Below are 24,139 nucleotides of genomic sequence, written 5' to 3'. Positions count from 1 at the left end.
GGGAATCACACACCAATACTCTGTGGGAGGTATAACACGGAGACGCTGATATAGACCCAGAATGGGGAGGCGTTTGCTTTCTCTGTAATATCCCCCACTGGTGGAGGCGTCTGCCTGCAGATCCCGTTAGTCTAGCTCAGAGCACGGCCTGATACCTACAGTGGTAGCAATCCCCACTTCCAGGCATGCGGGAAGGAAGCCGCCCACCCTGAACCCGCTCTGCTGGCACCATATGCAGCAGCCCATCTGCTCACAGTACCCAAGGGCTCCAGACTCTGCACTGGCTCCCAGCTGAACAGACAGGCCAGTGTCCTGACAGGCAAAGCCTCCTGGGGGATTGGGTGTCGCTCCCTCCATGCCTATGATTTTTCCCAGCTGGCTGCGCTCCACTGAGACAATGCAATGGGGAGGCTCACATGTGTGGGAACTTCCCCAGGAGCTGAGTTTAGACTCTGGAACTCACATGAACTAAGGATCACCTAGGCCTCTGTTCAGAGCTAAATGCAACCCCCCCCCCTTCCTTCACATGCATCTGCCACTGCATAGCCACACAGCCAGCCCCACTGAACCATACACACATCAAGGTGCTTCTCCTACAGACCGGACAGCCACAAACAGCTGGGATCCCTGGACCCTCGTCTTGGGGGGGTGGTGGGTGCGGGGATCCCGGAACTCCTACATGGTGTGTGTTAATCCCATCAGCTCAATTTCTGGGGCATTGGCATCTCCTCCTGCCCCATACGCGGGCTCTGCCCTGCAGCCTTGCTTGTGGCCTCAGAAGATCAGTGCCTGGCATGGAGGGACCCCCCGGTGCTGTTGTTTTGGGGCCCCATTGCTCACACCTACAGCTTAAAGCCAGGTGCAGGTACCCAGCCCAAAGTGCCTCAGAGCATCAGCTGTCAGCATCAGGTGCCCTATTAGCCACCCGCTCTGCCCCTCCAGGGGGGAGCAAACAACATGCAGATGGGCACAGGAAAGCGCCATCGGCCCAGCAGGAACCATTGCGGGCTGGCCCCTTGTTCTATTCCTGGCTCCCACCAGCACGGCCTCCCTCTCTGCCCCGGCGCGCATTGCTTGGCCGCTCTGTGCCACGACTTCTCCACCACGCACCATGGCCATGATGCTGCCTGCCTCCCAGGGGGAGCTGTGAGGGCCAGTTTAGCCCTCTCCAGCACTCAGCTGAAATTGAAATAATTAATGTTAACGAAGGATGCTTGTCAAGCACCAGCGAGCACAGTTAGTACAGGCTACAGTCAGTATACCAGGCTCACTCAACCACCACTGAGATACAGCCACCTCTGGGGTGGGTTGGAGCAGCTGCTCGACGGTGAACAGCAACACTTCACAACCACTCAGCATAGGAAGCCACAAATAATACTGGCTCCTGGTGAAGCAGCAGGAGGGTGGAGTTTAAAGCCCTGGGCAGGGGGGCGGGGGGGTGTTAAAAGGAGGAAAACAGCCTTGCCCAGCATACCGGAAAGCAAACGTGACCTAAAAGGCTGGCGCATGCCGCCTTGAGAATATGCTGAGTTCTGTGCCGGTGTGATCCTGCCGGACTAAGCCCCAGAGCAGAGGGCAATGAAGTGCAACGACCTCTGTCAGGAAACAGCGGAGGAAATGCGAGTGCAGAATTTCCGCTGGTCGGCTGGGTTGGCCTCTGTTCAAAATTCAAGGCACTCTCTGCCAGTTCCAAGGAGCCCTGGGCCGGGGAAAACCCGCTCGCAGGGGAGCGAGGCCAGTGAGCCGCTTGTGCCAGGCAAACTCAGGCCGTGACCCGACATGGTACGGGCTACGCTGCCTTCTCGACGCGAGACGGTGCAACGAGTTGGTGCAGACGGGCAAACAAGACACCTTGAAATGCCAGCCTGGTCGTAGCCGCAGGGGCAGCCAGCTACGCCTCCGTAAGGGAGTCTGAGTGGGTATCGTTTAAATGTTGAGGGGCTGGAAGTGAAGGATCTAGGAGGGGAATCAGCTCCTCGGAGGGTGTAAAACCAGGTGTAAGGTACCGCCCACCTTTGACCGCCGCTGATGCCCTCTAGTGTTCCCAGGTGCAAATTGGAGCAGCTGACTATTGCTCTATTCAATCAGCGTGAACCACAGCGGCTTCATGTCCGACCCAGCAGGGATCCTGCCAGGGTACTGCCTGCGGGCCTGAGCCGTGAGCATCAGAGGAAGGAGCCAGCCACTTACTTCACAGAGATGGAGAATTCCCCCGGGGCGCTCTCGCTCTCGCGGATCAGGAAGGCTCCCAAGTGCTTGCGTTTCAAGAGGATTTCTTCAGCCAGATGCCTGGAGATCCTTCCCGCGTACCACCTGGAGGGGTCACACAAAGAACCGCCGCTGAGCAGGAGATGGCAGGCCTGTGACCCCCCACACACCAGCAAGAACTCGGGCCAGGCCCAGATGGGGCAGGAAGGTGTGAGATGACGCTGGGCGTTAGGTTACATTGAAGAGGGGGCCTCTGGCTGGACTGTGCAGAAAAATTTTAATGCCAGCTAGTTAGCCCTCCTGCGTAGCCCAAGCCAGAGATTCTTCCCCAGTGACTCCCATATGGAGCCCAATAACTTGGGGAACAGGGGCATGTGACATGGTCATGCAGCAGCTCGGTGGCAGAGCCAGGATTAGCAGCCAGGTCTCCGGAGTTGCCGTTCAGTGCCCTACCCACTAGACCACGCTGCCCCTCGGAGTCCTAGAGCTCAGGCACCTGCCAGAGCCTTGGTCACAAGCTGGTGTGGAGGCATTGCTCTAAAACGCAGCCCTCAGGAGACGGGAAGGGTCGAATGGGACACAGAGACTGAACAACCTTCTTTCACCCCGGAGGGGGGTCTGTGTTCACCTCTCCCTGAAACGCAGCCACCTCTGGGGTGGAACACAGCACTGTGTGGGAAGGGAAGTGCAGACGCCCGTCTCTGGTTGAAATGGTGGGGAAGACGTTAGGGCGGGGCAGGTGTAAAATTATCCCAATTTGTGCCCTTTCGCGTAAGCCGAGCAAAGCTATAATTAGAGCCCCATGAGCAGCCCTTCCACCTCTGCAGCACGGTTACAATAGCCTTTCGTTGCACGTGTGCTGGTTTGTAGCATCCTGGCCCCGGCAGCAGCGGCTTCCCCGTTACTATTTGTGCACCACACAGGCCCGCTCACCCCATTGTTTATGTCTTCATCTTGTGGTTACCGTGGATCGAGGCCTGGCCAATTCTGGTGCCTGTCATTGGAGGGCCGTGATGCTAGCTTGGCTGGCAGGGAGGGGACACAGGAAGAGGGTGGACAATTAGACAGAGACAGCTACTGTGGCTTGGCTGTGTCATCCGGCTACCTCTGGCAAAAGCACCGGGTGTGTCTTAGATCAGAGTCCACCTGGAGGGAGGAGATCGTGCGGAGGACAGCGAACGACCTAGTGCAGGACAGCCGCAAAGGACGTTGCCATCATGGGGACAACTTAGGGTGGAGTCCACCATCTTGCTCTGCACAGAGAGCAGTGGGGAAAATGGGTTGCCCCATGGGCCCCTCGGGAGAAACGATTCAAAGGCTATGTCTACACTGCACCCTAACCTCGGGTTCTGACTCTGGTGTGAGCCCAAGCCCCCCTTCTATCCACATGCAAATCAGTCTGATTTGGGCCCAACTGTGATTTGGGGCCAAACCCTGTCATTGTGCAGTTTGGATGCAGCTTAAGCTGCAGACCCAAGTCAGGTCTGCGCAGAGCAGTTAGCATGGCGGTGAGACCCGGGACCAGCAATTGTAAATCCAGGTTTCCAGTGCAGTGTGGACACTCAAGTCCAGGCTTGGAAACACTGAGCCCACAAGCCTGGGTCCCCTGATGGAAGGGCAGCGAACCTCTCACATTCTCCAACTAGGGTCCTGTTTCTCCTGCCGCTCCCCCCTTAGGTCCTGCTCCCCGGTGTGTCAGGGAGGAGAGGGGGTGTGTGGGGATCAATCAAGGAGAGAAGGGGGGAGCTGTAACTTTGAGCCTCTGCCCCTAGCAGGGGGGTGCGAGGGCTGTGCATGCTGAGGGGACAGATCTGGTGTCCTCGAGGCTCTAAAGAGATGGGCTAAGCCACCCTGAAGGGACGGGCTGAGCTGGGGAGAGCGCAGGGGAAGCTGGGCTGGGATTGGTGGGGAGGGAAACAGCAGGTGAGTGGCCAGGGAGGGGACCCTATGGAGAAGTGAAGCAGAGAAGAGAAGGCGTCCCTAGCCGGGAGAGGGGGTGAGGCAGTGTTTGGGGAAGGGGCACCACCCTTTGCTATTAGCTTTAAACCCACGTGTGGCTTGAGCCCTCACTGTGGAGACATGACAGCCGCTAACAGCACCTGGGACGATGGGAACCCCAGCGATTTTGACAGGCAAATGTGCTGCTCACCAGTTAGTTTCACTTCTCTTTCTGGTCTGTTTCTCTCTGGAGCTAAAACTGTCCCTGAGGTTGGGGCTGCAGACGCTGCGGAGGGGGTTAGAGCTAGACAAAAGCCTTTGTCCTGTGGCCTGAAAATAACTCCCCGTCTAAGGGGACATGGTTGTCAGGCCTCGGGTTTGCAAATCCTTTGTCTGCTCAGTGTTTTAACCAGCCCTAGATCAGGGTCTTGAGGGCGTCCCTGTGACTCAAGCCATAGGGAGAGAATAAGGATGGAGAGAGCAAGAACCAACTTAAACCCACCCCTCCCTGGGCGGGCCAGGCTCCGGCTGGAGGCACTGGTGACCCACCGCCATTGGCTGGCTGGGCCCTTTTGATTTTATCATGCCATGCCGCAGCACCCGACAGTTGACCGTGCCCGGCCTGGACCTTATTGATGAAGCCCACACGCGAAATCCCTACGCCCATCACAGGACGTGGGGGAGGGATATCATGGAGGAGGACATGGGACTTCGCAGAGGAGGGGAAGGCCTGGCTGCCTGGCAAGTCATCCTGCCGTCTCAGCTGGTTACCACCCTGCCCGCTGCCCTGCCAGAGACTGGGAAACTCAGCCACAGACGGAGGCCCGGCCAGGGGCTGATTGCTTCCTGCATGAAACACCCCCATTGGCCTCGGCACCTCTCGGGGTGGACCCTACCAGTGGGAGTTAGGCACCCAGTGAGGATCTGGGCCCCAGCTCAGAGAGGGAGTCAGTGTCTGAGCTGGGGTTGGGCCGCTGAGTCCAGATCCCTGCGTTCAGGCCAACAGACCATGCCTCAGAAGAGAGGGGTGGAGTCCACTGGGAGACTGGGTCCACTGTGTGGACTGGGTCCACTGATGCTGAACCTGCCGAGCGGCCCCGGGCTGGCGTTACTCAGAGGGACAGAGTCTTCTCTCTTTCCCTGGCTCCAGCACACGACTCTCCCTCTCCTCCCCGCAGGGGGAAGTCACTGAGGATTCGTGGCCCCCTCATGCCAGGATGCCAGGAGAGAAGCGTGATCCGGCTCCCCCTTCTCCCCCGCAGGGGCACAGAGTTGTTTGCTTTTCCCGATCCTGGCCCAGTCTGATCCTGGCTGCTTGACCCAGGCCAGGCCTGCATGGTGCCACTGTGCAGCCCAGCCTGGCATGGTCCGAGAGCCAGAGAGAACCGCAGGGTCCCGTGTGTGACGCGGGATCCCCAGCCCCAGTTACTCCCCTCCCCCTTTATGATCATCACAGCATCACCCCTGGCTCTTCCGCAGCACGGGAAGTGCTGGGCTCGTCCCTGGTAAAGGCCGGTGAGTGGATTGGGTGCCTCGGCTGCTGCTGGATCCTGGTGATTATGCAAGGCTGCGACTGTGCTCCCGGCTGAGAGACGAGCCGTGCAGAAACACTGACTTAACCCTAGCCACATCCTGTCACTCGTCTCCCACGCTAAGCTCTGCACCCTCTCCTTTCCTGCAGCGGCTGCTTTATCTGGGGGGCACATCCCCCGGGGTCGGCAGTGCAGGGGCCGGAGCGATTCCCAGGGCCACTGTGAATGTTGTGGGGAGCAGGCGGCCACCCAGTCTGGGCAGGGTTGTACAGCAGTTTTGGGAGCACTCCTTCAGCTCCTCGGTTCCTCTTGCCCCTTGTCGCTCGTGAACATCCGTGCACGTGAGTGCTGGTGGGCTAGGAAAACCCTGGGGGTCACGGGTGGATGGGGCGCCAAGAAGAGCCTTCCCGATTCCTTTACAGCGTTACAGATGCCCAACCAGGGAGTGGAGACGATGCTGTGTGACTCGGGTGCCCAATCTTACGCCACAGGTGAGGACAAGAGTGGGACAGTCCCCGAGGCCGACACGCGCTGGGGTCAGTTCATGGTGCAAGAGGGAGTCACTCGTACAGGTGTGAAAAGCAAAGCTGGGCACAAACGACTTGCAAACAGCAAAAGTGGCTTAATTCTTCAGATCAACTATTTGGCCGGATCGGCTGAACAGTTTAGAAGAAACATCCTCTGGGCCAGACCCCAGTTGAACAGTGCTCATACCAGGGCAGTGGGGGGCAAAGGTGCCTGATGCCAGGGTGCAAGGAGAGAAGCGTGGTCCAGCTCCCCCTTGTCCCCACAGGGGCACAGAGTTGTTTGCTTTTCCCGATCCTGATCCTGCCCTGAGTCCCAGCAACTGCCAGGGGCTTAATTAGCCCAGGCACAAATTAGGGTAGCCCCAAGGTTGTAGTTTTTGCCAGTGGAGAAGAGCTCCCAAGGATCTGCCCCATTGGCCAGTCCCGCCCCAGCCTATTCCTTACACAGTGGGAGCTCGAAACAGCTGCATATAGTTGGCTACATCAGCCCTGGGCCAGCTGAGAATTAGCCTGAACTAAGGGTATCCGCAACTAGCCTTTTCGAGCAGCTTTCAACCCTCTTTGTGGTGCTGGAGCCATGCGAAGGGCCGTGGATCTCTGGGCTAGTAGGAAGGTGGTGTAAGATGCGGTCGCGTTAGTGGGAGTTGTGTGCCATTGGCGAACGAGTGGTACCTGCTGTTCTGCCAGCGTCCTTGGAAGGGACACCTCTGTGCCAGGGGATGGGGTCTGGAATCTTTGTGCCAAAGGTGGCACATCGCTTGACGGGTGATTTTTAAAAGGATAGCGCCTCAAAAATAATACTTTGCCTTTAATGTGTTTTCCAACTACAGATCACAAAACGCTTGATGAACAAGAGTGTCATTAGCCCTGGATTAACATGGGGGGAGGGGGCGGGGAAGCTGAAGCACAGAGATGTGACTGGCTTGGTCTGTGCCTCGGTTTCCCCTTCTGTGAAATGGGGCTCATGAATTACTTTACAGGCTTGGCGGACCACAGCTGCCATTGTGCTTTGAGACCCTCTGAAGGAAGAGGCCTTGCACAGAAATACCAAGTCCTAGTGCTCGTTATTTCAGGGGGGGAATACGGTCATTTCATTTTGTGCTCAACTGCTACCTTCTGAAGCGGGGTTGGCTGCCTCGTGGCCCAGGGCGGGCCTGCTTTGAACCCTCCAAGGCCCATGCGAGGTGGAAGCTCAGGAGGTACTTACGGGTGTGGCTTGACTTTGATGTAATTCTTCGGGATGAATCCTTCTGAGCCGTACAGCTCGGCTTTATACCAGTTCTGGTCGTCTTCCATATTCAGGATCTAAGGACACAAGGGAAGAGAACGTGCTGTTGAAATGTTTATTTCACTCTGAGCTGTTTCAAACAGAGAAAACGACCGCAACCTCCCATGCTGCCAGCTCCAGGAATCGAATGGGGCGGGATCGGAGCTGGCCCACAACGGAATATTTTTTCATAGGGAAACTGAGGTTTTGTGGAAAACAATACTTTTTGTTTCTTGCAGCAATAATTTGACGCGCTGTGCCTGTCTTTAAAACCGGCTTGATCCAAGTTCTGGGGCTGAACTCCCCTGGACTTCGGCACATTCCAAATCCAGCTCCAAATTTTGCCAATCACGTCCATTGCTAGGTCGATGGCTGATGAACTCAAACAGCAATTTCTATGCTGCTGCTCAGGCAGATACAAGCAGGAGGGAACATTATGGGCAGCCTTGAGCATTGATTTGGGATTTCTAGGAGAGCCTGTGCAAATGGCATACCCAGCCCTTTAAAATCCCTCCTGTCTTGTTGGAAGGGAGTATTCTTTTTCCTTTCTTTACAGAAACGCAGTGTTATTCAATGGAGCGCCTCCTGCAGGGCAGGAAAACCCTTGGAGGACAGGTGGGATTTTTAAAGGGCCAGGACAATAGGTGTGGCCCTGCGGTTTCAGGTTGCCAGTGCAGCAAAGTTTGGATACTCCTGCAAGAGACTGGCACGGGTGCCCATGGGGTACAGCTGTTCTATGCCAGCACCTCAGGTGACAGACAATATCTTACATGAGCATCTAAAGAAAGATAAATAGATCCATAGATGAACAGACAGATGTGGAGTTAATCTGGGCATCTCTATTTTAACCAACAGGAAATGTCGCTATATAAATAGAAGGGCCGATGCCCAGTTCAACTCTCACAATATTTTCCAGTACTCCTACGCAATGGGAAGCTCTGTTCAGTGCAGCTGTGCAAACAGGATTTGAAACCATTCACATCACAGTGGGCCTGAACCTGCTACTACTCAGATCAGCTTGATCCTGGGCGCCAGGTTTGTATCATTTTTGGTGGTGCCCAGAACGGGTCCAGGCAGAGTCGGGGGCAACCGCCTCTGGCCCTGCGCTTCGGGGGGCCCCGCACTTCAGGGGGACGTGGGGTCCAGGGTGGCCTGGGGGGTTAGCGGGGAACCTGGCACTTGCAGCAGCAAGCGACCTGGCCCTGGCCCGTTCTGCGTCCTGTGGTGGAGCTGGGCCCACATTCCTGAATATTGGTACTGATGGAAACCTGCATTTGGACCCGCGACCTGCACCATGTCTGCATGCCAGACTGGAGAGGCGAACGAGCATTTTAAACAGCAACGCGCTGAATAAACACAAACCAGGCTTTTCCTCCAAAGCACAGCAACCCCCCAACCCTGCCAGCAGCGCTCAGACCTGCAGAGGGGGTCCAGGCCCGAAGGCAGATTCCAGGATCTCTGGGAACAGACCCCGGGCTCCAGAAATGCTTCTGAGCAAGGCAAAGGGGTTAGGACCGGGGGGTGGGGGGGGAGCCTAGTACAACCAAGGCTGTGCCTGAGCAAATGGACCGGGCCAGCCCCCTGTAGGTGGGTCGAGGAGCTGAGATCCGGCCGATTCTTCTTCTGGCTGGGGGCACCGGGCTTACAACTAGAAGAGAGCCAGGTGAGTACAGCAGAGGCAGCCGGCTCAGCCCCCCACCCCCCGCTCTCTAGTGACCCCTTCTGGTTGATGTGAGGAACAGCATTAATGAGTGGCCCCAGCTCCCTTTGCACTGGGTGTCTTTGACAGTTCTGGGGTCTGAGCGAGTCCCTCCGGGAAGTGGGTTTGTGACCATGGAGACACAGAGTCTGCAACAGGCCTGTGAGGGAACGAGTCCAGCCCCCCTGCTGCTGTAGCAAACTCACCCACCCCAAGCCTTTAAAAAACATGCGTCGCACCCTTCCCCCCCGCCCCCCCCCGACAAATCCTGAGACTGGTCTTAACACCATGAGATTTTAAACATCCTGAACTTGGGGCTCTTTGCCTGCTGGTGTTTGAGCTCTTCGCATTCACGTTTTCAGCCTTTTCTCAGCAGCCACAAGGGCTAGACACGTACCAGGTTTGTTCTTTCAAACGCAAGCTGAGATTCTCACGCGCTCCCCTGACTCCGGGAGCTGGGGCTTTCAGAAAACCACCACATATCATGAGACTTGTGATCCAGGCATGAGACTTGGCAATGCTGAGGAGAGCACTTTCCTGGGGCACGTTTTCTATTGCTTTTTCCTGCCTTGTTGTAACTGTTCCCAGTGGTGGGAATTCCCCTATGGCCCTCAGGAGCCGATTCAGGAGACTTGCTGACCGTGGGAATCACAGAATCATAGAGACGTCAGTCTGGAAGGGACCTTGAGAGATCATCTAGACCAGTCCCCTGCACTGAGGCAGGACCAAGTAAACCTCGACCAGCCCAGACAGGGGTTTGTTCAAACTGCTCTGAAAAACCACCAGTGATCCTACAACCTCTGTTGGAAACCTATTCCAGAGCTTAACTACCCTTCGAGTTAGAAAGTTTCTCCTACTAACCTAAATCCCCTTTGCGGCAGATTAAGCCCATTTCTTCTTATCCTTCCTTCAGTGGACATGTTCCCATCCTCTTTAACAGCCCGTAACATAGCTGAAGACTCTTTTCAGGTCCCCCCCCCCCTCAGTCTGCTTTTCTCAGGATTAAACATGCCCGTTTTTTTTAACCTTTCCCCAGAGATCAGGGTTTCTAAACCTTTTTGCCAGTTTTGCGGGGGGTGACTGTCTTCTCCCGGGAGGGGGTGGCCCTTTACCAGACACCAGCAGTCAGAAACATTGGCTTGAGCATTTTGGGAGCTGCCTTTTGACAGTGCCCTGGTGGATTCTGGGACAGGGAACTGCTTTAGCCACAGCGGAGGAATCCCCTTCTGTCTAGCTGAATTCATTTTTTCTTGTCTGGATCCATGGGTGGGGCAGGAGGGGAAGAGGGGAATTTCCACTCTAGACTCTGAGTCACGCGTCCCTTCCAAGAATGAGGGGTCGTGCTCACAGTCCAGAGCTATTTCACTGCCATGGGGCTTTCAAAGAAATCGAGTCAATGGGGAAATTCCACCCTTCTCATCGGGGCAGTGGTGCCAGGTGGCTAGCTCATTGCTGAAGCTGGGGAGCTCTTCAGGCAAGGGCTGCAGCAGGCTCAGCCCTTTTGCACACTTCCTAGTGAATTTAGCACTCATGCACGTGAGAGACGCTTGTGACAGCACTGGCTTGAACCAAACATTGCGCTTACCAATGGCTATGCCAATACCCCCAGCCCCTGCTGTCCCAGCCCTGGGCTTCCATTCAGCTCTGCCGGTGCCCCTCAGTCCTAATCTGGCACGAACCAGCTGGTATGGCAATGAGCTCTCCTGGCATCAGCAATGGTGCTGGTTTGGGGGCTTTGTACAAATGGGGACGGGGCTGGGACCCGTCGGACTCCTGTTCCTGTCTGACCTCCTCCAGCATTTGAACCCGAGTCGCTAGAAGGGAAAGGCTGGCTGCACACCAGCCCTCCTGCAGCCGTTCCCGCCCCTGCCCACTAGCCTGAGCCCCAATCATTGGGCTCATAGCAAGTTGAGTTTCCTGGGGACCCTCTTCCCCTCTGTCAGGATTGTCTCAACTCGGCCGCACAGAAGATAACTGGATGGGACTTTGTGTCTGAAGTTATTCCCCAGCCAGCCAGAGGGGGCGCTGCGGAGCAGCACTTCCTGCCCCCCCTCACCCCGAGCCCTGCCCAGCGCGCCAATGTAGCATAGCTGGGGAAGTACCTGTTTGTAGCACACCAATGGAAAGCTCTTGCCTTGCACAAGGGAAGCCGAGTTCCTGTCACAGCCCAGTGGGGTGGAAAAGGACACCGCTCCCCGCCTTGAAACCAGACCAGGCTGTGTCTTTCCAACCCAGCCAGGGCTTGCCTGAGCAATGCAAAAGCCAGCGCTGTCTGCAAAGCGGGCACCTGCTTCTCCAGCAGTGCCCAGGCCCCTCTGCTGTCCCCTCACGGCCTGGCCCAACGAGAGCCGAGTCCCGTCTTAAATGCCTGATCACAAACGAGCTAGCTGGCTAATGGCTCGGCCACCATGTCAGACACCCAATTCGCTAGGGACCATGGACGGTCCTGAGTTGGCTGCTGAGCGTCACGCTGCGCCGGGGCTGCATTGTGGGAGACGGAGGTGAGCTAGGCCTGCCAGATGCCCCTGGCGCTGTGGCTCGCACTGAGTTCTCCAGGCACTTCTGTGCAGCTCGGGGGCAGACAGACCCCAGGTGTGCAGAGACCGGCTCCCAAACTGGTCTCCTCTGCTTAGCCCAAGCCAGGCTCTGTCCTCCCTTCCTGCCTTCGGGCCCCTACCTCATGGCTGATGCGACTGAGGGGTTAGCCAGGCGCTCACCGGGCCTAGGGCCGGAGAAGGCCAGTGACAGGCACCATCTGCTCTGTGCTCCTGTTGCACAGCAGCTCCCAGCTGACTTAGCAACAGCCGAACGTGCAGAGCTGGCGGGTGGTTGCTTTGTTATTTCCTGTACTGGCAGTCGGCACTGGTGCCACCCTCCCTGCCATCTCCCACCTGCTCCCCCTCCCAGAGACGGTCCCTTGGCTGCGTGGCTCTATCCATAAATGACGTACCCGGAGACCTGGGTTCTATTCCTGCCTCTCTGCAGCCCGGGTGACCTTGGGCCAAACTACTCCCTGCTGTGATTTCCTCATTGGTGCAATGGGGATAATGCGCCCAAAGGCTAAATCCAGGCTGGGCCCTGTGCAGATGCCTGGCAAGAGACAGTCTACAAAGACAGGGTTAGTATCGGGCAGGTGGGGAACCGTGGCGTGGAGAGAAGAAGCAACTTGCCCAACATCACCCAGGAAATGTGTGGCCTTGCTGGGATGTGCACCTGGGCCTCCTGAGACTCCTTCTACTGCCTGACCCACCAGCCCATCTCTTAGAGGGCAGTGGCCCTGTAACTGCAAATTGCTGCTGTTAATCTGCTCATCCACACAGGGCACACGGAGAGGCTACTGGATGGTCCGAATGCTGCCCAATTTTTATTGCCACAGGCCTGAGATGGCGGCTCACAAGGGGCGGAGTGGTGAGCCAGTTTTGCAGGTTATCCTGAGCAAGAGGCAGTTGTTCTCTTCAGCACCCTACCCCTTTCTATTTGATCGGTGCTGCTCTGGGAAAATCCTGGGAAATAAACCAAACACCCAACCCAATACATTGTGGGTACAAAATTACATCTGCAAAAAAAGGGGCTAAGCTGAAAATCAATCATCATCTAATCTAATCTATCTATCTATCTATCTCCATTCATATCTAGCTGGCTAGCTGTGTTTATATCTCACTCATCACCATGTGAGCTATCCCTATAAACTCAGACCAGCCCATCCATGCCATGTCTCCAGAGGCATTATGTGACATAGGCCGTGCAAGTGTTTTTAGGGCCAGGATTTCGGCATGCTGGCATTACTCAGGAGCGATCGAGCTTGGAGTGGGCCCCGTTATTTATCACACAATAATCTGACATTTGCAAATGGTACTTTAACAGAACCGGTGCCAACTCCCGCATACAAAGTGCCTGGAAATATCACCACCGTATATGGAGAATTTCGCAAGCACAAGCCTGGGGAAGAAAGACTTTTCGCTGCTTCTACAAATTTTTTTCTTAACCAGTACGTCAGAGCTCTACTGAAATCAGAACGCTGGGGCCGTGTATTAATTCAGATCTAAAGCACAGGAGTAAATAAGTGTCCAGGTGAATCAACCATCTCTTCAGAGATTTACTGCTCCTGTTTGTATTCCAGGTGTGTCGAGCTGCCCCAACTGAGATCACAGAAATCATAGAGACATCGGCTGTAAGGGACCTTAAGAGCTTATCCAGTCCAGCCCCCTGCACTGAGTCAGGACCAAGTAAACCCAGACCATCCCTGACCGGGGTTTGTCCAACCTGTGCTTAAAAACCTCCAGTGATGGGGAGTCCACAACCTCCCTACTTGACCAGTTCCAGAGCTCAACTCTCCTTAAAACGTTTCTGCTGATATCCACCCTAGATCTCCTTTGTGGTGAACTGAGCGGATTCCTTCTTGTCCTATCCTCAGCACACACGGAGGACCCTTGATCACCATCCCCTTTATGACAACCTTGTACATATTTGAAGACTATCAGTCCCCCCTTCTCTTCTCTAGACTAATGCCCAGTTCATTCACTCTTTCCTTTCCAATTTGTCCACATCTTTCCTAACGCGTGGCACCTAAAATTGGACACCGTAGTCCAGCTGCAGTCTCACTAGTGCCAAGCAGAGCCGGACAATGGCAGCCTCCGTTTTACATATGACGCTCCTATCAATACACCCCAAAACAACATTTGCCTTTTTTGCAACAGCATCACAGTGTTGACTCATGTTCAAGTTGGGATCCACTGTAACCGCAGGTTCTTTTCAGCAGTCCTACGACCTAACCAGTGAGCCCCCATTTTGTAGCTGCGCATTTGATGTGGCCTGCCTAAGTGTCATTCTTTGCACTTGTCTTTATTGACTTTCTTCTTGCTGGATTCAGACCCGCTCTTCAATGTATCAAGAGCGTTTTGAATTCGAATCCTGTCCTCCAAAGGGCTTGCAACTCCTCCCAGCTTGGTGTCATCCACCAATTTCAGAAGTGTACATTCTAGTCCATCCCCCAAGTCATTAATGAAAAGACTGACCCCTGTGGGACCCCACTTGGCACATCCTCCCAGTCTGACAGTGAACTACTCACAACTACTCCCTGGTTTCTCAGCAGCTGCACACCCACCTTACAGTCATTTCACCTAGACCCCATTTCCCTAGTTTGCTATTTGTGATTGGAGGCCCACACATAAGAGACGGTTTCTGCCCAGAAGAGCTTACAGTAAAAATGAAGGGAGGGAGAAGGGAACTGAGGCCCAGAGCGATGGGGTGGTTTGCTCCTGGTTACAGGGGGAGTCTGCCACAGAGCTGGCAACTGAACCCACATCTACAGGGTCCTACTCCTGTGCCTAGACTGCAAGCCCATCCTCTCTCTGTGTCTCACTTTACCCGGAGGAGCTCAGCTGTGTCACGTGACACCTCATTCCAAGCTCATCTGCTCTTTGCAGTCGGCCCACTGCCAGGCAAGGTCTCTTTACAGATGTCCCGGGGATCCCCCTCAACCCACAGACACACACCCAAACGCTGCACGGGCAGGCTACGGGCTGGGACTGCTCCCCTGGAGCAGCATTGGGCCCCATCTGTGGAGGACTGAGCTGCTCTGAGGGCCAGATCCTCTCCCCAGTAAAGTCCCCGGGCAGCTGGGCCGTGGACGTCAGTGCAGCTAGGATCAGTAGTGGCAAGCAATGCCTCCTAGTCCTCCCAGCCCTTTGGGGTGGTTGGGTGCCAGGCCATGAAAGAAACAAGCCCGTCCACACCACGGATGCTAGTAGCTTGGGCTGGACACCCCTTGTGTGCCCTGCTCGGTCCTCAGGGCTTACCCGTCTCTCTGGGCCGCCACATCACAGGCGCTGTCTAACCCCACACCCAGCACAATCTCCCCCTGCTGCTGCAGCAGGTCTCAGGTGCTTTCTAGCTCTCTCAATCCCAGCTTCTGGGCCAGTACATTTCAGAGGCATCCTAGAGCCTCAGCTGCCCCCAGATCTCCCCACTCCCTAGCCCTCCCCCCGACTGGGATCCTGCAAGTGCTCGGAATGGCCATGCTGTGCTTAGGACATCTGTCTGATCCCTGGAGGCAGCTGGCTGTGCCCCTGTGTCTGGGGAAGCCCTTCTCCCTGGCTGGCGCTCCCTCGATAAGGAAACCTTCAATCCCTCACGGGGCAGAGGTACCTTCAGCGTGTCCCCCTTGCGAAAGGGCAGCTCGTCCTTCTCCGTCGCCTGGAAGCTGTACAAAGCCACAGACTCCATCCTGCGCCAGAGCAGCCGGTCCCCCTTGGCTCCCCGGCTCGGCAGGGCTCCCGGCAGCCAGCCCCTGTCTCTCGCCCGCTGCACCTGCCCTTGCCACCGGTGTGAAGCTGGGGTGCGAGGATGCAGCTGCGGAAGGGAGGGGCCAGACTGGCCCAGAAAGACCTGGGGGCTGTTCCGAGCGATGCTCAGGAAGAGGCGATGAAGCCCTTGGCTTCCTGTTTCTCGGCTTGGGCTTGCAGGCAGGCATTGCTGCTTTGATTTTTTTGTTTTCTTTTGTTTGTTAGTTGAGTGAGAGATTCTTCCTGCTGAGAAATCAGGCAGGAAGCCACTTGGCTGTCGTTGGGCGGGCCGGGGAGGGATCCCGGTCTCTGGCGGGAAAGGGAGAGGTTACATGGAAACTGATGCCCCTGGAGACAGGGAGATGGGGAACATGTTCTGGGGAGGAGAGTGTGGGCAGAGAATGGGGCTGGGAGTCAGGACTCCTGGGTCCCTTTCCTAATTCTCCTGCTGCCTCAGAGCCTGAGATAAAGCCCATTGAATTCAAGGGAAAGATGCAGATTAATGTAATTGGGCACTGAAACAGCTCAGTATGCAGCTACCTACGGGCCAGCCATTTGGCTGATCTGTGCCTCAGTTTACTGTTCTGTAAAGTCGGGTGATAGCAATGAGCTACAGTCCCTCGCGGGATGGTGGCTGCAACTTTGTAAAGTGCTTTGAGATCCTCAGACGAAAGCTTTTAGAGTTGGGCCGGGTGTTACCAACAATGGGCCCTGTAACAGGGTGGCTGTGCCTTTAAGGGGAGATGGCCCCCACTCGGCTCCCCCGGTGGGGAAATCAGGTCAGTGACTCAATCAGGGAGCGGCCTGGGTAGAGGAATTGCAGAGTGAGTGCAAGGCTCCTGCAGGAAAGATCCTGAGACACTGGGGGAGTTGTTCCAGCTAGGCAGGGCTGGGAGAGGCCTGCTAAAGCAAGGAATTGATTTAAACATTGTACACTTTATTTGGGGGATTTTGACTTTTCTTTTGACCTTTGATGGGAATCAGCCCAGACCCTAAGGATGGGTGTTGGGAACAGAGCGAAACCTGGGTTTGAAGTTGATTTAGGAACCCTACAGCGGGCTGCTGCAGAGCCACCCCTGGCCATGAGGGGACGCTGTTGGAAGCAGTGACCCGTTTTACAGCTCCGATTCAAAGCACATTCAAAACCAGGGAAAGACTTAATGTTCTGAGAACAGAAGCAGCCAGCGCCTTCTAGAAGAGAACGTGTCAGAGCAAAACATCAATGTCTCACATACTGCGATGTGGAGCATGTTAGAAATGCACAGACATTAGTTTCCAGATTTTTTTTTCATTTCAATGTGTAGCCCTAAGTTTGCAGTCACAAAGTTTTTTACATTCTGTTTCCTTAGTTTATGTAACTTCTGTTGCCTGTGTGAAAAAAGGCCATGAGGTGACATAGGAAACAATAAAAGTTTGTTATTACTTATAACAATAGTAAGTTACGGCAGCATCTGGAGGACTCAAACTTCTGTACCCGGAAAGATAATGAAGCAAATAATTAAGCAATCAATTTGCAAACACCTAGAAGATAATAAGATGATAAATTACAGTCAGCATGGATTTGTCAAGACCAAATCATATCAAACCAACCTGATAGCTTTCTTTGACAGCTTTCCTTCCTAACTGTCAGAGTGGTTAAGCACTGAAATAAACTGCCTGGGGAGGTTGTGGAATCTCCATCATTGGGGATTTTTAAGAACAGGCTGGACATACACCTGTCAGGGATGGTCTAGATAATACTTAGTCCTGCCTTGAGTGCAGGGGACCGGACTGGATGACCTCTCGAGGTCCCTTCCAGTTCTGTGATTCTGTGGTTCTATGAGATCAGGATTAGGGGCATCAGCTATCAAGGTTTTCCCAGGATCGTCCCTTTTTCGAGGCAGCTGTGACGGAGAGTCTGTAATGGTGCTCAATACACACTGCCAACTGCCCAGTTTTGGGGCTCAGGATCAGTCTGGATGTCCCAGAGTTTTGGATCTCAGAGGTGGCATGGCAGCCCTAGTCATGTGTTAGGTGCTGTATACACACACTCACATAATCTGGCGGAGCCTGCTTCCACTGAAGTCAGTGGCAGAACTCTCACTGACGTCAATGTGGCAGGATCAGGCCCATTGTGAGACAGTCTCTGCCCAAAAGAATTTACAACCTATACAGTCGAAACAAAGGGTGGGAAAATTTGATGGGATCAGCGTGCCAGGGGGTGACAGACCTCAGAGGATATTGGAAATGAGCCCCAATATTAAGAGGACTGCAAATCCAATATAGCTGCCTTGCTGTGAGAAAGGACTGAGTCACTCACAGCCAGTCATTTATTCTCTGAGTTTTTCTTCTTTTTTCTGCTGGTGGATGGGGCAGGGCAGATGGCAGTTTCCTCCCATTTAGTCAATTTCTATTTGGATTTTTTACCTTGGGAAGCAGCTGTGACTGTTTGTCATTTGATCTCTCTTGGCTTGCTTGTGATTGGCTAGACAAACCACATGGTACTTTTTTCTGTTCCCTGATTGGATGAGGGCATGAGGGTAACTGTATTTGCCAAGCAGAAAAATTCATGCCCAGTGAACCCAGAAGGGGGCAGCAGGAGCAACCTCAGAGTCTTGGGAAATGCTCCCTATGCCCTGCCCTCCTGCACAGGATGTGTACGGAACTGGGCCCCGAGCTGAAGCCTGGGCAAGCTGCAGGGGATCGGCTGAGACCCCCTGAGTGGGTGCATGGAATCTGGGGGAGAAGGGGGTTGCTGGGGTGCTGCTGGCTGGAGAGACACTCAGCCTTGCTGGCAGTCTCTCAGGGAGGAAGGACACAATATTTACCTCTTGTTTTCTCCTTGTCTGGCACCATCCCAGGAAGCACTTCCTGCAAACAGTGGGAAAATTCACTCGGGGCCAGGATAAAGGGAAGCGAGGGAGATCAGCAAGGCATCGGGCCAGATGATGATGGCATCTTCTGGGACAGAGGATGTGATGCTGAAGAATGCTGAGTTAGGGTGAAAGGTAAATACCCTGTATGCTCCAGCCCCTGTCCTCTGGGCCCAAGAGAATCAGACTGTGCATTTCCCTGGCTCCTGCTGCCTGAGGAGCTCAGAGCCTGGTCACCAGATGCCCTGAGGGTTAGGGCAGGGTTACAATCCCCATTTTGCAGATGGGGAAACTGAGGCACTGAGCGACTTGCCCAAAGCTTCAGAGAAAATCAGGGGCTGAACGTGGGCTTTTCTAAGTCCCACCCCTGAGCTGAGTCATGCCCACTCTTCTATGTTTCCTCGTCTGGCTGCTGCCCGTGTCACCCCCAGCATCAACCCAGGGCTGGAATTGCAGGGCAGGTTGCGGGGGCGGGGGGGGAGGCATTGGCAAGGCTAGAGGGGTGGGGAGGAAGCTTGCATTGCCTGCGTGTGCCTTCCCTCTCCGGGGTTGGGAATCTCCTGGCAGCTTAGCTAGAAGGCTTCTTTTGGGGTCAACCTTCACCTAGAGGCCACAAAGGTCCCTTGTTCTAGCTTAGGGCGCCCAGCACAGGAGCTTAAAACCCTGGCTTTAGCACTGATCCCTTTGCTGTAGTCTAGAGGCTTTAGATCATCCACAGGCTTTGCTGGGACCGGAGTCTCCAGCTCCCCTCTATCGGCCTTGAGCTAAGTGCCATACAAGGCTCCTCAAGGCTATGATGCAATTGTCCTGCTGCTCTTATCAGCCATGACTGGGGTCAAAGGAAGCACCTGGAGCAGGCCAAGAGGGTGAGGGGCAGGCAGGGTAAGTATGGGGCGAGGGAGGCCAAGGTGATCCTAATCACACTCCACAGCCCCTTATAGCCAAAATCCGGCAGCAGGAGGATGTGCAGTGTTTGTGGCAGGTCTGAGCCGAGCACAGCAGGGACTGGGACATGGCCCAAGCAAGCCAACGGAGGGGGAAAGCCAACGAGGAGAGAAGCACGTGGACGAAAACATTCCTGGGTCAAAGGGACGGATACTGGAACTCAGGCAGCTTGTTGTGAACTACTCTGAGAGGTGATGGGGGGCTGGGGAAGCCGTGTTAATGGAGGCTGCTCAAGGAGTGATGCGGGGGCTGGCTGGGAAGGTCACGTTAACAGAGGTTGCTCTCGGCTCTTTATCTGGGGAGGAGAAAGTGGAAGGATCAGACAGGGGAGGTCAGAGCCGGGCTGCTCAGCCTGGGAGGAGAAGCGGGTGTGCGGAGTTGCCCTATGGGCTCCCCGGGTTAGCCAATATTTGGGGCCTTGCTGGGTGGTTTCCGTTAGGAGGACAAATTGCAGATGGAGCCAGGTCTCTTCCTGGGTCCAGTCCTGTTTATTGACAAACCCAGTCCTGCTTCTCGGAACACACCAACCGTGGCCGGCAGTTTCCTGGCTCAGAAGCCCCACGCCTGCCCCTGCCGGGCCTTCCGGGAGACTGGCTTAAAAATCATGAGATATTAAAAAACAATGAATGTCATTTGCCTTCTGCTGCAGGGCCTGGAGGGGTCACGGCTTCCCGCTTCCCTCTGCAGCCCCGAAGGCTGGGAAGGTACTTCTGAAAAGCTGAGATTCTCACCAAGTCACCGGGCTCCAGCCACGGAGGCTGTGGGAAAAGCACCGCATATTGCGAAACTCGTGGTACAATCTCATTATCGCGGGGCCTGACCTTCCCGTTCCACTCCGTAACACCGCGGACTTACTCCTGCTCTACACCAGTGTAAGAATCTGGCCCACGGTGGCATTTAGGGCTCTAATGGGCTAGCCAGCGTGCCAATGAACCATGTCGATGCACTGTAGTGTTGTATGATTTGCACTGTACCGCCATGGCCGGGAAGTGCCGTGGCTGGCGGGTTTGGACTTGTCCTGACATGACCTGGAACTGGAATTTTTCTGGTTCTCATCCCCAGCGGGTCGGCACCGGGCTCAGATGCATTCAGCAAAAGTGCTTGTTCGTAGTGAAACCGCTTCCTGCGGCAGCACAGGGCATGCCAGGCAACAGACTGAATACCGGGACCGGGGCCCTGCATTCGCTCTGAAGCGCGGGCTGGGCTTTCACACTGTCACCAGATCCAGCTCGCTTGGGACAGTGTAAAACGCTGCCGGTCCGTTTACAAGCTGTCTGCCGCACAGGCAGGACTGGGAGAGGCGGGAGGCTGCTACCCTCTGCTGGTTCTTGGTCCGCAGTGCAGCATCGTTCGTCCTTACGCTGTGGCGGGGACGAAGAGAGGCTGCTGAACCAAATCTGCCCTCAGCCAAATCTGGCGTGTTACAGGGTAAAATGCCTGTGTGGGACAGGAGTCTATAGATACCGTCCAGCCATCCTATTTTAGGTCTTTCAGGGGGGTCTTTTCCATCCTGCTTTGTTTGGATCCAAGTGGAAGGGGGTCTCCCAGGGCAGCTGGTTGGCCTTCAGAGCAGATGATCCTACCAACATAATGACAGGTTTCAGAGTAGCAGCCGTGTTAGTCTGTATCCGCAAAAAGAAAAGGAGGACTTGTGGCACCTTAGAGACTAACCAATTTATTTGAGCATGAGCTTTCGTGAGCTACAGCATCCGATGAAGTGAGCTGTAGCTCACGAAAGCTTATGCTGTAATAAATTTGCTAGTCTCTAAGGTGCCACAAGTCCTCCTTTTCTTCCTACCAACAGAGAGCGCTGGATGAGAGAGAGACTGGGACCTGTCTTGGTAGAAGACGCATCTCGTCATTCAATGTGAATTCAAACTATTTGGTGTTTCCGATCGTTCGGAGACGCTTCATCTGAACGACCTCCAACTTCTTTCCAATCTTGACAGCGCGGGACCGTGTTTCAGTCGCGCAGATCAGGATCCCGACCGCCAAAGCCTGGCGCAGCCTCCGCTTCCTCTCTCCTCAGTGGGGCATGTGGTGTGCGAAAGACGTTTTTGAGGACGTTCCCCATTCGCAGCACCGGCGTCGCGTTCCTTCTCGCTGCCACCCAACTTCTCCACAACAGAGCCGACGTCGGGGACATGACTGACAATTTCGACTGAGCGGTTTCGCCCACTAAGATGCTGGCAGCGTGTTCCAAGTCGTCCACCAGAAGAATTTGGGTTTTACCCCATTTCACTTTCAGGCCGGCTTTTGCCACTTAACTTTCCAGGGCTTTCAGCGCCGCAGCCCAATCGTACAGGAGGCACACCCCTACTGCCAAGAGTCCCGGGTATAATGAACTCCCCTTAGGACAGACGGGGTCCTGGTCCGTAACTGGCACTCCCAGCTGCCCCGATAATACAGATAATTAAAATAACAACACAGAGAGGAGCAGTTCCGATTCCATCCACCAGAGGACAGTGGCACCCATACACACTGGCCAGTTAGTTAATGAGCCTCTTACAGTTTGTATGGCAACTTCCACCTTCTCTGTATGTGTCTGTATATAGATCTTCTTACTATATGTTCCATTCTATGCGTCCGATGAAGTGGGCTGTAGCCCACGAAAGCTTATGCCCTAATAAATTGGTTAGTCTCTTAAGGTGCCACAAGTCCTCCTGTTCTTTTAGCCAGTTCAGAATGTCACAAGACAGCCGGGGACTTACCCGCCCCGGCTCCCCCTCTCTTGCTTAGGTTTAAATCTAGCACATGCAGAGTCCCCTTGCAGAAGGAAAAACCGAGCCAGGCCAAAGACAAGAGGCGAAAGCTGCTGCAGCCAGGCTCCCTCTCCCTGTGGCTCTGGGCGAGGGTGTGCGGAGAGCCCAATACCCAGACTGTGCCCAGGGCGAGCCTGGGGGAGCGGCAGAGGAGGGCGTATTTGGAGGTGGCAGTTGTTGGTTTTGTCACCGGGGGCAGCCAGCGTTTGAGAAAAGTGGTGGAACGAATGTGCAAAGCGTCGTCTCGTACAAGACCAAAGCTGAAAAGTTCTACTCAGGACTCAGTTGGGAGTGCCACCCCGCCCCACTATACAAATCCCAAACCCCCCTGGGAGAGGGAGGGTGGCCCCCATGGCTAGGGCTGCATCAGATGAAAAGGAATTGAGTTGATACAATTCCCACGCAGATTCCTGGGAACAGCTCCCAGAGCTTGTCTCTCCCGGGTGAGTGAGTGAGTCCCCCATGTGTCCCGAGGCCCACGCCCCACAAGTGCACACTCCCACCACGGGAATCCCCCAGTTCCTTCCAGTAACGACTGGTACTTGTGCTGTGACCCCACACCCGCTCTTTGCAGCTGGTCCCCTCAATCCATAGAGTGCCCTGTGGGTCTGCCCTGGAGTGAGGCTGTACGCCCCAGAGGGCAGTGGGGTGTTCTGGGCTCTCTGATCACTGTTCTGCCACTCGGTGGTCAATCAGTGATGGTAAATCCCCACTCCCGCCCTGGGGCATGAACACCCTGCGCAGTCTGAATGGCTTTCACTTCAGATAGACCAAATCCGGAGGCCTCGAATCAGTCCTCACTCGGGCAAACCTCCCATTGAGATCCAGGGGGTGGGAGCTCTGATGTTGATCTGAACAGAGCCCCTTTAATGGGCTCCCTAGCTTTGTTTGCGTGGCCCTGCGTTGCCGCCCTAAAGCCTGGAAAGTCAGGAAAGGCGCACCCCCGTCAGCCCAGCCATGTAAATTCTTGCTGCCGGACATCGCAGCCCCGTTTTCATTTCTCTGTCCTGGCCTCTGGTTTCACACGGACGCGAAGACAATGGAGACATTGGCTTGTACACGTCGTGTGTGGGTTCTCCCTGCCAGTGCCCACGGAGCAACTCGCAGGGGATTTTTCCTTGGGGGTTTCCACCTTCCTCTGCAGCAGAGGGTGTGGTTCGTAGGCTGGGGCCATCAGGGAATTTCTCACCCACTCAATTCCCTGCCATTGCAGGGCCTGGGACGCTGCTGGCAGCTTGGCCTCCCCTGTTCTGTGCTGGTGGCTCCTGACAGTTTGGTCTCCTGAGGGCTAACGTCAGGGGGTTCTGTACAGGGGTTTCAGGGTGAAATGTAACAGCCTAAGCTACACCGGAGGGCAGACCCTGCCCATGCTTCACCCCGAGGCTCCACCTTCATTCTGCCTCTCCCCCAAAGCCAGCGGGGGCAGCTCGGGGCTTGGGCCAGCCGGCAGCCTCTCTGCCTCTCCCCCAAAGCCAGCGGGGGCTCAGCTCGGGGCTCGGGCCAGCCGGCAGCCTCTCTGCCTCTCCCCCAAAGCCAGCGGGGGCTCAGCTTGGGGCTCGGGCCAGCCGGCAGCCTCTCTGCCTCTCCCCCAAAGCCAGCGGGGGCAGCTCAGGGCTCGGGCCAGCCGGCAGCCTCTCTGCCTCTCCCCCAAAGCCAGCGGGGGCAGCTTGGGCAACCAGGGCTGGCCTGGGCTGGTCAGCGTCTTGGGGCCACAGTGGGGGTGGGGGTCTCAGGGCTACTCTGACTCCAGTGGACATGGGGGGGCCGGCGAGGAGCAAGGCCTTGAGCTGGGTAGGGGCAGGGCCTCGGGCGGAAGGGGCTAGCCTCCCTGAACGGGGGGCTCACCCGCTGCCCAAGAAGTCAGACTAGATCATCTAATGGCCCATTCTGGCCTGAAACCTTATGAACTAAGAAAGCACCTTGCTTCCTCCCACTTGCTTTTTTCGTACTAGCTAGAGATGGAAGAAGCTTCAAGCCTCCCCTTGTCCATTGCTCGGGCAGTCCCTGGCTGTCGAGCATAGTTCTTCTTTAGATTCACCTGCTGATTCATCTGCCTCCCACCCCTGGGCTGATATTGCTACACATCGGGAGAAGAATGCAGTAAAGCAGTTACCGAGGCACAGAA

General features: G+C 55.4%; 1 protein-coding gene across 3 annotated transcripts in view; it reads right to left on the bottom strand.

Moving 5' to 3' along the window:
• The window catches only part of GRAP (GRB2 related adaptor protein), a 36,390-nt gene extending 20,735 nt beyond the window's left edge, over positions 1 to 15,655 (bottom strand). For 2 of the 3 annotated variants that reach the window (XM_073361788.1, XM_073361789.1), the window contains exons 1-3: positions 15,319 to 15,655; positions 7,413 to 7,510; positions 2,191 to 2,313 (exon numbers count right to left, since the gene is read on the bottom strand). In XM_073361788.1, coding sequence (XP_073217889.1) covers positions 2,191 to 2,313; positions 7,413 to 7,510; positions 15,319 to 15,396 — 299 coding nt within the window. In that variant the 5' untranslated portion in view covers positions 15,397 to 15,655. The remainder of the gene's footprint in view (positions 1 to 2,190; positions 2,314 to 7,412; positions 7,511 to 15,318) is intronic. The other variant, XM_073361790.1, reaches the window with a different exon arrangement.
• Positions 15,656 to 24,139: the final 8,484 nt, after the last annotated feature.

Source organism: Lepidochelys kempii, chromosome 10 (assembly GCF_965140265.1).
Source record: "Lepidochelys kempii isolate rLepKem1 chromosome 10, rLepKem1.hap2, whole genome shotgun sequence".
Classification (NCBI taxonomy): Eukaryota; Metazoa; Chordata; order Testudines; family Cheloniidae; genus Lepidochelys; species Lepidochelys kempii.
The sequence above is the reverse complement of the archived record's forward strand: the minus strand, read 5'-3'. Positions and strand labels throughout refer to the sequence as shown.